We start from the raw sequence: 13,997 nt of genomic DNA, 5'->3' as shown, positions 1-13,997 counted from the left end.
GAAGTGATACCGAGGATGAAAATATAAAAAGATGATGATGAGATTTGATTCCTGGTTTCTGATTTTATAAAACTAATTTCCCCGAAAAAGTGCGATTTATAGTCCAGTTCGACTTTATTTATTTTTTTTCTTATTCATTACGCATTTTCTGGTTAATGCGACTTAAACTCTGAAAATTTTACTCACTTATAGTCTGAAAAATACGGTACATCTCCATGGAAACAAGCAGATGGCAGACTCTTTACTAGAAAACTTACATAGTGCTCCTTTAAACTTTGCTTCTTATAATGTTGTATCTTCATCAAAGCCCAGCGCCGGGAACTAACTGAATACATGTACTGAAAATACACATTCTGAATACGAATTTTACACCTTTTAATTTACATTTTACAGCACAGTTCTTTTTTCATTTGCTGGTTTTAAGAATATAGTTACTTTCCTAAAATTTAAGGAATACATGGCAGCACTTTATCTGCAATTTTGGCTTTGAACTGCACCATATTAATGAGAAAATGAAAATGAAAATGAGAAAAAGAAAGTGTATGTCAGATTTTTTTTGTCTCTATACTGTAGGTACCGAAGTGCTTCCCATACAAAAGCCAAAAAACAGCTAAGATACATTCATAATAGCATAAGTCTTAGTTAAATGATTGCGTAACAACAAAAATAAAGTAGATTTTGCAATTATATGTCATGTTTTTACAGTGCCCTGATTGAACCATGTTTCAAAAATACTGTACAGTACGTTTTAAAGCAGGTATTCAGTATTCTGTAACCAGATCCGTCCAAAATTTTCTTCCCGTCTCTGCCAAAGACATGTCTGGAGTTGTGGATTCACGCATGCTTTCTGAAACACACATTTAACACATCTTCTTTTGCAATACATGAAATATGTCACTCATCATGGCCTTTCAACTGTTGACTGTTGTCGTAAAAGTTTGGACACACCTTCTCATTCAGCATGATTTTATTCATTTATTTTTTTATTTATTTTAATACATACAGAAGACATCAAATATACAAAGTAAGATATATGGAATTATCTAGCAAAGAAAAAACGGTAAACGGAATGAGTTGATGTGTCCGAACTTTTGACGGTTGTCGTGAAAGTTTGGACACACCCTCTCATTCAGCGTTATTTTATTCATTTATTTCTTTTATTTTTATTTAAATTCATACAGACAACATCAAATATATGACACAAGGCACAGTGTATGGAATTACATAGCAAAGAAAAAACTTATTTCACTGAGAAAGTCGTGAAAATAAAGAAAAAAACAACGCTGGGTGAGAGGGTGTGTTCAGACTTTTGCAACAACAGTCAAAAATTTGGACACACCCTCTCATTCAACATTATTTTATTCATTTTTTTAATACATACAGAAGACATCAAATATACGAAGCAAGATATATGGAATTATGTAGCAAAGAAAAAATGGTAAACAACTCCACAGGTTTTTTAGTTGCGTTATTTCACTGAGAAAGTTGTGGAAATCAAGAAAAAAACAATGCTGAATGAGAGGGTGTGTCCGAACTTTTGACTGTTGTTGTAAAACGTTGGACACACCCTCTCATTCAGTGTCATTTTATTAATTTATTTATTTTATTTTAATGTAAATACATACAGAAGACATCAAATATACGAAGCAAGATACATGGAATTATGTAGCGAAGTTAAATAACTCTACTAAATATTTTTTGACCAAGCAAGGGGGTTGCTAGCCTGATTCATCAGTACAGAAAAATTGTAATTAAGTAAAAGTATCTTTACTTTGCTTAATTCCTACTCAAGTAAAAGTAAAAGTAACCATCTAAAAATCTAGCCTGATTCATCAGCTGGTTTCACTTATGAAGTTATCACTCATAGCGTAGCGCGTCAGAACAAACAACGGAACAGAAGGTGTTATAGAGGAAAAATGTAGTTAGTGTCTCGGCTCCTACTGTGGTGTGCTGCAATTGCGCGTTTTGGTCAGTGGAAATTCAAGTTTAGGGAGGTAGGCTAAAGAAGATATGGTGACGGCCTCAACTAGATGGCGCGACGGAAAGTACTTCAGAAGTATTTGTCTTTTGGGCACATTCGCACTCAACTTTACATTGCAGTAACCGGGATAGTGCACATAAAAGCGCCATGACTCAAAAAAACCCGATCGTAACCGAGATGCTGATGTGCATGTAAACGCACTCATTATAAACAATGCACCAGATCAAATATAACATGTGGCTCGCAGACTGGCACGCTGTCACTGTTCCGTCCTGGCGTTGTTCGTTGTTGAGTTTTGGCTCTGAGGACGAACATTGAACAGAAGTAGATCTGCGTCTTCTACTGTTTTTGAAATAAAGAGTCAGGAGGAGAGTGATGATAAGATCCTGAAGGAGAACAGAACTTTCAGTGCTTTTAAATAGTAATTGTTAATAATAATGATTAAAAAAAAGTATTTTATTAATTGAATTTTCAGTGTTTTAGAAAGACAGATATTTTGTTGTGATGCTTTGTAGTGACTTTCAATTGAAATTCACGCACAGGTTTTCTGCATATCTCATGTTATTTTTTTCTCTCCACTCCATCCATCTGCTCCTGGTTTGGCCCTTCAGTCAAATTTTAGAACCCTTTGTGGCCCCCGAGCCAAAAAGTTTGCCCACCCCTGGTCTAGTGTATTTTGATTCCTGATCTAGTCGCTGGAGAGAAATGAAATTGAGCGGCGGCACTAGGTAAGGGGTGGCTACATTGAGGATTTTAATATAAAATAATATTTAAAAAGCTCTTTGCTCTATAATTCCAAATATCTTACTTCATATATTTGCTGTCTTTTGTGCGTTTACACACAAATGTAGAAAGTAGTAAAAATAAATAAAATGAGATGAATGAGATGGAGCGTTCAAACTTTTATATAACAAAACTCCATACGTGTACAGTGCAGTTTATAAAGCCTTATTAACGCGCGATGTAATACTTTTTTATGACTTTATTTTGCCTCTGACCTCGTTGTTTTTGCTGCAGGTCTACCATGTTTTCAGACCCACAGAGATATAAAGGAACTACTTGAAAGCCTGGGCCAGAATGTAGTGACGAAGAAGAGGAAGAATGTGGAGATCCTCTGGCTGGCAGGAGCGGTGAGGATTTGGATTTTTTTATTAAAGACAATTGAATAAAACATTAAACAATACATGAAAACAAGACACAAACACAGGGGAGTCGACTCGGGGTGGGCAAAGAGGTCTGTGGTCCCAGGCCCCAGAGTCTAAGGGGCCCGGAATTGGATCCTCTTCTTATGAATTTATATTAGAAGAGAGTCCCGAATGTCTGTCTGAAATCCATAAAAAAGGTCTAAACCAGGACTGAACCAGGACTAAAACAAGGACAGAAGCAGGACTAAACCAGGACTAAACCAGGACTGAACCAGAACTGAATCAGGAGTAAAAGAGGACTAAAACAGGACTGAACCAGGACTAAACCAGGACTAAACCAGGACTAAACCAGGACTAAAACAGGACTAAACCAGGACTAAACCAGGACTAAACCAGGACTGAAAACTAAAACAGGACTGAAACCAGGACTAAACAGGACTAAAAAAACAAAAGACTAAAACAAGACTAAAAAAGGAATAAACCAGGACTGAAACAGGAGTGAACCTGGACTAAACCAGGACTAAACAGGAATAAAACAGGACTGAACCAGGACTAAAACAGGAACTAACAGGACTAAACAGGACTAACCAGACTGACTGAACCAGGACAGAAAACAGGACTAAACAGGAATAAAACAGGACTGAAACCAGGACTAAACAGGACTAAAACAGACTGAACAGGACTAAAAACAGGAACAGGACTAAACCAGGACTAAACCAGGACTGACTAAACAGGACTGAAACCAGGACTGCCTAAAACAGGACTAAAAACAGGACTAAAGAAACCAGACTAACTAAACCAGGACTGAAACAGGAATAAAACAGGACTGAACCAGGACTAAACCAGGACTAAAACAGGACTAATCTTGGACTTGAGAGTGAGAGAACACCGAGTCCGTGGAGCAGGGTGTCCGCAAAGATTTCCAATTTCCAATATTTAATTTAAAGTTTATTTAAAATATCACCACTCAGAAAACAGTCTCATGCCTTTTTCAATTTTATTCTCTCTGGTTTATTTGCCTCAGAAGTTCTGCTGCTAGAAGGACTTACCTCAAAAATCGTTGCAGTTTTGTGATCAAACTTGTCCTCTTCTTTTATAGCAACACTTTCACTTTCGTTTCTTAGAAAGTCATTGCTGAACTCCATGACCAAAAACAGGAAGCAGCGAAATAAACACTCCTTTGTTCAGTCGACAGTGAATTCACAGGCAGCACACTCAGCAGCAGAACTTTAGGGGGAAAATAAAATATCAAAATTTAAATAGGCACCAAGACGAAGATGACGTAAAATTTTAATCAAATATTGGAAATAGAGTTCAAAATCTATTTTTTTGTTTCACACTAAAATGGAATAATGAAATAACATTATTGCTTTTTGTTCTTAAATTAAATTCAAAAGAATGAATAGTACACAGATCACAACAGAGGAGGTTTCTGATCCGATTTTTTGGCCCCTATGTGACCTGTATCTGATCTTTTAATGACAGTGTGAATGACACAGATCAGATTTTTTCAAGGCCACTTGGATATGTGCTCCTGAAACCGATACATATCTGATCTTTTGACATGTGACTTCAGTCTGAACGGCCAAAGTGCATTCATCTGACCTACGCGTTATCAACAAGCCACAAACGTCACTATTCTGCGCTGAAGTAGGCAAAAATTGTTAATGAACTCCATGTCACTGAAACGATCTCAATCTCTTCCTTAAAAGTTGTTCATGTTCTGGCTCCGGTACGAGAGGAACTTTAAAATCTCCAGGTGCTCAATGCTCGCGTCCATGTTTGGAAAACTTCCATAAACACAGAGCACGCTCGCTGCGGTTGACGTCGTCGTGTCTCCAGTGAGCATGCGGGACACTTTTTGGCCATTTACTGTTCACACAGGAGTCACATACAAGTCGCATTTAATTGGAAATGTGAACGACCTCGCAAAAACATCGGATTTCACACAAAAATCCGAATTGAGCATTAAGCCCTGCAGTCTGAACGTAGCCTAAGTGACAAAATTATAATCATCAGAAAGAAATGTTCACTTAAATCGTAATTTCTCACCTGAAACACAAGACACGTCTATGACCACGCTGCAGTTTGGACTCGTGTATCTCCTGTCTAAAGTCTTATTTGTTTCTTGTGCAAATTCAAATTACCGTAAAAAAAAATTAAAAAATTTCTTTTATACAAATCTTATATAAAATAATGAAAAATATGAGATGGGTGGTGCTTTCTAATCTAGTATCATTCTATTACGTCATAACTAACTGCCTGCTTGGTCACACAAATGCATTAAAAAATGGAAAGAATGTAAATATAAATGAGAATTCAATAATAGCTGGTTATGTATTTCACTTTTTAATTGCTTTTTTGTGCACATAAAGCAGGTGACAGAGAAAAACAAAACATAATTTTCAGCTTTTCTTCTCAAATTGTATCTTGATTTGTGCAAAACTATAATTTATATTCATAAATTAAGTAGAAATTTGAGAATGACCAGAACCTGTCATTGGCACTTTCCTTTTCTCACCTTGGTGAAAGACGAGCGCTCCCCTGGGCCATTCTTCACTGTCAGCTGTAAACGCTCGGCTCTAGTTTCACACGTTGGGATTAAATGGAGTAGAACAGCAGTGTTGAAGTGAATAAACAGTAACATGAGTGGGGTTTGGCCACTCAGAAAACATTGTGTTAACACTGATGGTGCCCTCTCGTCTCTAATCCAGTACTTCCTCACAGTGCTTCTTGACGTTACTGCGTGTTTATGTACTAAGACGTGACTTTGACGGATCCCTGTGATGGATTTTTGCATTGAAAAAGAACTCAGAACATTTTAAATCTTTATATTTTATGACTGTTAAGTGGTGTACTGTTTACAATTGCCATAACTTCTTTGAAAACACAAAAATTTAAGACACTTACAGGGTTCCTACGGTCATGGACATTCTGGAAAAGTCATGCAATTTTAGTATCTCTTTCACCTAACTACAAAGTTCTGTTCAGTTATCATTAGACTATTATATTTATTTCCAAACATATGCGCTTTTTGTTTAAAAGAGACGACAGTAAATGCACTGACAGTATATTGAATGTTAAAATACTATAATACCAAACCATAGTGTAACCCAGGTATTTCTCTGTCCCTGGCCCATCTCTACCTTATATTTTGGCCACGGTTGTTCTCAACTATTGCGAGACTTAGTGCGTCAAGCTCTTTAATCATGGCCGCGCGCACTAACATTCAGTCGTGTGTTGTGTCGGCCCCGGGTAGGGATGGGCATGATTAGTCGATTAAGTGATAATTAAGAATTTCATCAATTACGTTCATTTTAATCAACAAACCGAATGTAGGTTGCTGTGCGTAGCGTGACCAAACAGGTCCGTACATGTCGCTCTCTGCACTCAGAAGGAGCGAGCAGACACAGTCGGTCAGTCTGCAACGTGCCGAAGCACAAATGTGTATTTAACAATGATTTGTACAATGAAATTCCACGCTTTCCGTTGCGGTCAGGACAAGTGGGAGGCCATGTGCACAAAACAGGTACATATGTTTCGGTGTCCAGTGGGAAAAAGTTTTTCCAGGTGAGAGTCGCGCAATGTCGATGACGAGTCCCCACCTCCCTCCCCCCGTACGGTGTCCTGGTTTTGACAAACACAAATATGGTCACACTAACCTGTATTCGTGCCGCATCAACGCACAAGAGCTGTATTTTTTTTCTTCGCTTAGTTTATGCAAATTCGCCATGCAGTTTTAAGTTTCGTTTCTGTGAGAGTTGTGCAAAACTGCATTAAACACATTATAATGTCAAACGGGCTGATGTGGCTCTAGAGTGGTTACGGTTTATATGTCGTAAAGTTGAATTTATTTATGCAGATTAGTAGTGCAGATAGTAATAATAACGATGATCATTTTAATATAAAAACGTTAATGATTAATCGATAATCGATCGTTAATTCTTTCGACGATCGATTAAGAAAATTTCATCGAATGCCCATCCCTAGTCCCGGGTGTGACTGAGCTGCTGCAGATGCCTCTTGCCTTCATGATGAAGTGCTGTTCTGATCCTATGTGATTTAACTAAGTGGAACTGGCCAGGTTCCAGAAAGTGGACACTCCAGACACTGGATGGCGAGCTAAGGCCTAGAGCCTGAACCAAACTCAGAGTGCAAGCATCTGCCGGTGCAGTAGGGGGCGTAGCAGCCGCTCAACCCCACATGCACACTCGCACACCCACTGCCCCCTGCTGTGGGCCCTTATTGAACTTTGCTGGGAATTACCCACATTACCACAAGAATCTCTGGAACTGTATTTTGTGCCTTTTTGCGTGACCTAATGTAGATTATATAAACTGTTGTTGCGGCTCATCTGCGCTCGGACTAAGAACTGGAACACATTGAACTCCTCGATCGTTGACTCTGAACATTTGTGAATATTGTAAATAATGTCTGTTTATACACTGTAAATAACACCACAACTAAGCACTGCAAGCCCTGTGTTTTTGTCTCATTAAACGCCCCACTTCCCTCCGAGTCAAACCCTGGTCTTCTGAACCAGCCTCTTGCTACTATTACTACTGGGCCTGGTCAAGCAGAAGTAAACATCAAGGCCAAAAATTCAAGTTAATGCATCTGATATAAAAATGTATTGAACAGATACATATGTACTCTAGTTTATGAAACTGTTTACCTTTTTTCTGTACCATTTTTGGTTCTAAAGTTACATATGTTTTAAACAGACCATGTATGAAACATGGAACAAAAAATATTTCCCAAATTTCAAAGACCTGAAAATCATGTAAATAATTGGATGTATTTCATCATATCTTGTGTTATTCCATCTTTGAACTGTTGATGAAGGTACATGATTTTTCAAACAAAAATGTATTTAAAATGATAAAAATTTGCTTGGAAGGACTGACATATTTTATAGAAATAGTTTCCTTTCATTTTGAAGTAATATTAAAGTATTTGGAAGAAAAAAGATGACAAATTATGCCTCCATTACCATGACCTTTCTTAATAAAAAATCTCATGACTCAAAAAGTAAGAGGTTTTTCACCCTAATCTTGTACCATATGGTAGAAAACTATATGAAGCAAATAATCAAACCAGTTTGTTAAGGATATGGAAGTGAGTGAGAACCGCTAGTTATCACTGTTTGGATTTATTGCCCAAAAAGTGCTGCATATTTCATTCCCTCCGTTACCGACATGAGTTTTTAAATTTTCTGTCAACAACTTGAAAGAATATCACAGGTTTAACTTGACCCTGTTGGAGTGTAACTCTTTCCTACATTCTGATACTTTACTTATTTCAATAGTTCCTCTAGTTTCTGAATAAGAGACATTTGAATGTAAAAAATCTGCCCCGTTTCCCTCTGTTACCACTTGACCGGACCCTACTATTGCTACTATTACTAGTACTACTATACTTCCTATCTGTTCTAATCCCTATTGTTGCATTGTATAATTGCCACAATAGGGTTGGGCGGTATCCAAATTTTGATACTTAAACCTTCTCAGAATTTTATTGGAGTATACGGTATTATCGTGACTTATTAAGAATTATGTTGTATCTTGCACCTATACCATTCAGAAACAGAATATTATTAATAATAGCATTATATTTGCCTAAAAATATTGAAAAGTATCAACAAAACCTGCTCCTTATAATCTGGTGCCTGATGTAGTAATTCTGTTTGGGCTCTTAGTCTCCCTTATGAGCGTCACGTGACAACAGAACGAAACAAATCGAACGTCGTCTCCCCACGCAGTTAAAAAAAAAACATTACAGATTTAAATTGTGATAATATTAAATTGAAAATAAAACCACACATTCATTTGTGCTGAGCAAACAAATTTAGGCATTAATAAATTATTAAGTCCTTAGGCGCTGCAGATTTTTTTTATGACAGTGATGAAACTGATACTGTTGCAACTTTTGATACCGCGGGCTACGGTGATACTGTATTACCACTTAACCCTACAAAACCTTAAGATGAGTGGAAAGGCTTGACATTTCATATTAAGCCCTAAAAGTCTGATCAATTCTACACATGTAGGTGCTGTAAAGTCATGGAAAATTCACTTTAGGTCATAAAAAAGTAATGGAAATGTTTGTCAGTGAAAAAGAGTGGGAACCTTGCACTTAGGTCTTTAAAGGTCCTAAATAACACACACACAAAAAATGACTGTTGAGAACTTTAAGCCATGTTATAATTAGGGGTGTTAATTATCGCGTTAATTGCAATTAATTAATTACAGTCACATTTAGCGCGTTATGTTTTTTAATCGCGTTAATCTCATTTTTAATCTCTAAATTTACTGTTTCTGTATGCGAGTTGCTTTATTATTAAACCAGTTTTTATGTGTTGTTGGGACAACAACACACACACACACACAAAAAACACATTTATACATTTTTTTATTTCGGTAATTCCACTCATTGTCGGAAACCCACACAAAACGCGCGCAGTAACAGCGATGTAAACGTCCAGTAGCCACAGGTAAAACGCATTCGTGTCTTGGAAATTATTCTCCCGACGTGAAATATAAAAGAAAATAACAAATATAATATCGCCTACAACTTAAATGTCACTGGTGAAAACAACCTGCATAGACTCATTTTGTCTGCACTACTGTCCTATACACACACAAACACACACACAAACACACACACAAACACACACCTTCATCATCGTCATTAACCTGAGAACGCGTGGACCACGTTTCCTTCCGTAGTTACTGCGCGGACACCGACGTGCTCCCGTGAGCCGCGTGTGGATCGTGTTTTCTCGCTACGCTGCGTAAACCGCGCTTCCTCCTGTGCGCCTCTAAACCAGAACTAACACCAAGACTAAAACCAGGACTAAACCAGGACTAAACCAGGACTAAACCAGGACTAAACCAGAACTAAAACCAGAACTAAAACCAGGACTAAACCAGGTCTAAACCAGAACTAAAACCAGAACTAAAACCAGGACTAAACCAGAACTAAAACCAGAACTAAAACCAGGTCTAAACCAGGTCTAAACCAGGACTAAACCAGGACTAAAACCAGGTCTAAACCAGGTCTAAACCAGGACTAAACCAGGACTAAACCAGGACTAAACCAGAGCTAAAACCAGAACTAAAACCAGGACTAAACCAGGTCTAAACCAGAACTAAAACCAGAACTAAAACCAGGTCTAAACCAGGTCTAAACCAGGACTAAACCAGGACTAAACCAGGTCTAAACCAGGACTAAACCAGAACTAACACCAGGACTAAAACCAGGACTAAACTAGGACTAAACTAGGACTAAACCAGGTCTAAACCAGGTCTAAACCAGGTCTAAACCAGGACTAAAACCAGTGATCTCATATATAAAGCATTTCTCTATCAATAATATTTTTAATATGGTTAAGGAAAGACTGGACTTTTTATTGTCTTTAAGTAGACAAAAGTTATGATGTTCAGATTTCCTCGTCTTTGCTGCTTTACAGCAAACAGTTTCTTATTCATGGAGACTTGGGCTCAACAGCCAATTTGGAGAGATTTGTTAAACAATAAATGACTTTATAAAGTCACTTTTTTTTTATTTATATCAGTCTTTTGATCTGCCACAATAATGTAATAATGAATTTAAATGAAAATACCTCAAATTGAAGGCTTTTCTCAGCAATTTTTAGGTGAGATTAAAATGAGATTAATTAGATTAATTAATTACAGATCATAATTAATTAATCTCTCAATTTTTTTAATCACATGACAGCACTAATTATAATGTTGTTATCTCCTCTAAAACAGACCTGCAGTTGTGTTTTGTTTCATTCACATGTTTGATTAATCCTGGTTTATTAGTCTGTCAACATCTCATCTCTAACCCAAAGCTCAAAATCCTCTGTTCCACCTTGTGACGTCGTGAAGCTCCCGTAGTTCAGCAGAGTTTGGCAATTCCAGGGCTGAAATCGTCCAAATGATTCAAGTGAAGGCTTGTTTGTGATAACACAGATTAGAAAATTTCACAATCTGGGCCCTTTATACTCTCAGACTCTCCTTTGACAAACCTGAACACACCAAGCTCAAATACCTGCTCACCTGTTGTTGCTCCATCCAGGTCGGAAAAGTATCAATATCACTCAATATCAATATCATTTTGAGGCATTTTTCACTCATTTGAGTCTTGGATCAGTAGCAGAAGATAAGGAATCATGATTTCACTTTTTGCAGTGCACTTTTTAAAAACAGGACTGAACCAGGACTAAAACAGGACTAAAACAGGATTAAACAGGACTAAAACAGGACTAAAACAGGATTAAATAGGACTAAAACAGGACTAAAACAGGATTAAACAGGACTAAAACAGGATTAAACAGGACTAAAACAGGATTAAAACAGGACTAAAACAGGATTAAACAGGACTAAAACAGGACTAAAACAGGATTAAATAGGACTAAAACAGGACTAAAACAGGATTAAACAGGACTAAAACAGGACTAAAACAGGATTAAAACAGGATTAAACAGGACTAAAACAGGATTAAATAGGACTAAAACAGGACTAAAACAGGATTAAATAGGACTAAAACAGGATTAAATAGGACTAAAACAGGACTAAAACAGGATTAAACAGGACTAAAACAGGATTAAACAGGACTAAAACAGGATTAAACAGGACTAAAACAGGACTAAAACAGGATTAAATAGGACTAAAACAGGACTAAAACAGGATTAAATAGGACTAAAACAGGACTAAAACAGTATTAAACAGGACTAAAACGGGACTAAAACAGGACTAAAACAGGACTAAAACAGGATTAAACCAGGACTAAACCAGGACTAAAACAAGACTAAAACAAGACTAAAACAGGATTAAAACAGGATTAAACCAGGATTAAACCAGGACTAAAACAAGACTAAAACAAGACTAAAACAGGATTAAACCAGGACTAAACCAGGACTAAACAAGGACTAAAACAAGACTAAAACAAGACTAAAACAGGACTGAACCAGGACTAAAACTGAACTAAAGCAGGACTAAAACTAAAACAAGACTAAACAAAGACTAAAACGAGACTAAAACAGGAATAAAACAGGACTGAACGAGGTCTGAACCAGGACTACAATAGGACTAATCTTGGATTTGGAGAGTGAGAGAGAGAACCCTGCAGTTTTTAGTTTATCTTTGCCTCTTAAACCCGACTCCGCTCGCCTTAAACGACGTCGGATACACGTTACACTGTTTAATTACTCACTTGTGTTTTCTTTTGTGCTCAGATCTGCCGGAGGTTGAATGGCATCAGGTTTACCAGCTGTAAAAGTGCCAAAGATCGGACGTCCATGTCTGTGACTCTAGAGCAGTGTGCCATACTGCGAGACGAACACCAGCTCAACAAGGACTTTTTCACCCCGGCCCTCAACTGTATGCGAAGGTGAGAACAACGCCAAAAAAAAAAATACGATAAACATACCATCAATACATTACACACGCGACTGCTACTGTAGATTGGGTGCAAGTTATCCATCTGAATCATTACATTTTACACCCGAAATCGACATGAATGAGAAGAATTTATCGTGTGCTTATTAATTATACTGTAAAAGGACACTATCCATGGGTTTCGAAAGTACCAGTCAAAAGTTTGGACGCACTTTTTCATTCATTCATTCATGTTTGTTCTTTTTTATTTACTGAAAATGTTACACCTAGAGCAATCACAAGATTCTTCGCAATTCAATACGATAAAAAAAAAAACAACGCTCACAATAAAATATTAGCACGATATGACGATAAATTGAACATGAGAGTCTGTGATATATGTATATTTTTTTTCAATGCAATCCACTTTATTTCTATAGCGCATTTCACAAACTGTTTCCAAAATGCTGCACAAATACATAATAATAACAATAGAGGTTTTGCACCATCACGTGTCGCCCATGGCAACGGTACCTACGCCGCCATGACACCGGGCACGCTATGCCATTGACTTCAGCAGCATAGGAGAAACATGAGCAGGTTTTGTTGTGTATTTGGTTGTTCTAGACCAGTGGTGTCAAACTCATTTTGGTCCGGGGGCCGAATCCAACCGACTTTGATCCCAAAGGGGCCGGACCAGAAAACTCATGTCATATAAACCCCAAAAATAACAATAAGTTCAAATATTTGTGCAGAGAAACACAAATCTATTACAGAAATCTTTTTTAATTGATGAACTCTTTCTTTTACAAAATATTATAATATTATGAACAACCTGAAACTTTAAGAAAAATTCAATTTCAACACAATGTTTTAACATGAACTTGTATAAATAGGAATAAGTCCATTTTTGTTGTAAAATCCTGCACTCGGCTCCACTTTTCTCATGTTGGACATTTTTCTGATGAGGGTGTCACGGTCAACAGTCAAAACGATCGTCCTTTAAGAGCGTTTGGAAAGAGACAAGTCTTCATTTGTGCTGCTCTGGTGGGAGGGGCCACGTACAGAGACGCTGGAGACGCTGCTGTGATAAACACCACAGAAAATTAACAAGATTTTAATAAAAAAATAGAATTAAAATATTTTAGTAGAAAATCAACTGAGGGCCAGATTAAAGGTCTTGGAGGGCCGGATCTGGCCCCCGGGCCGTAGGTTTGACAACTGTGTTCTAGACGAAAACGATTTTTTTTCTTTACTGTTCCTCTGGAAATGACTCATCAGGAGCTCAAACAAGGGAATTATCGAATGAAAGATGCGGATTATGGCTAGAGAAAATAAACCCCGAAGAGATTTCCGATGGTACCAAGTCATCAAGGTATTTCCTATTTAAATAGTTTCATAGCTTATTTAATGAAAGAAGCACATTTACTGAATTAAAATGTCATTAATTTATCCAGGAAAACCTGCACTAGTTTACGATTCAAC

The 13,997-nt window shown here is 37.3% G+C and overlaps 1 protein-coding gene across 1 annotated transcript in view; it reads left to right on the top strand.

Annotated features, from left to right (window-relative positions):
- inpp4b (inositol polyphosphate-4-phosphatase type II B) overlaps window positions 1–13,997 on the top strand; it is a 718,149-nt gene that overhangs the window by 653,427 nt on the left and 50,725 nt on the right. Inside the window, exons 18-19 of the mRNA XM_055158612.1 lie at window positions 2,999–3,111; window positions 12,371–12,525. Coding sequence (XP_055014587.1) covers window positions 2,999–3,111; window positions 12,371–12,525 — 268 coding nt within the window. The remainder of the gene's footprint in view (window positions 1–2,998; window positions 3,112–12,370; window positions 12,526–13,997) is intronic.

The sequence above is a fragment of the Boleophthalmus pectinirostris genome, unplaced genomic scaffold (assembly GCF_026225935.1).
Source record: "Boleophthalmus pectinirostris isolate CB_2022bp ecotype Guang Dong unplaced genomic scaffold, ASM2622593v1 HiC_scaffold_22, whole genome shotgun sequence".
NCBI classification, from domain to species: domain Eukaryota; kingdom Metazoa; phylum Chordata; class Actinopteri; order Gobiiformes; family Gobiidae; genus Boleophthalmus; species Boleophthalmus pectinirostris.
Note: the sequence above shows the minus strand (reverse complement) of the source record. Positions and strands in the feature narration are given on the sequence as shown.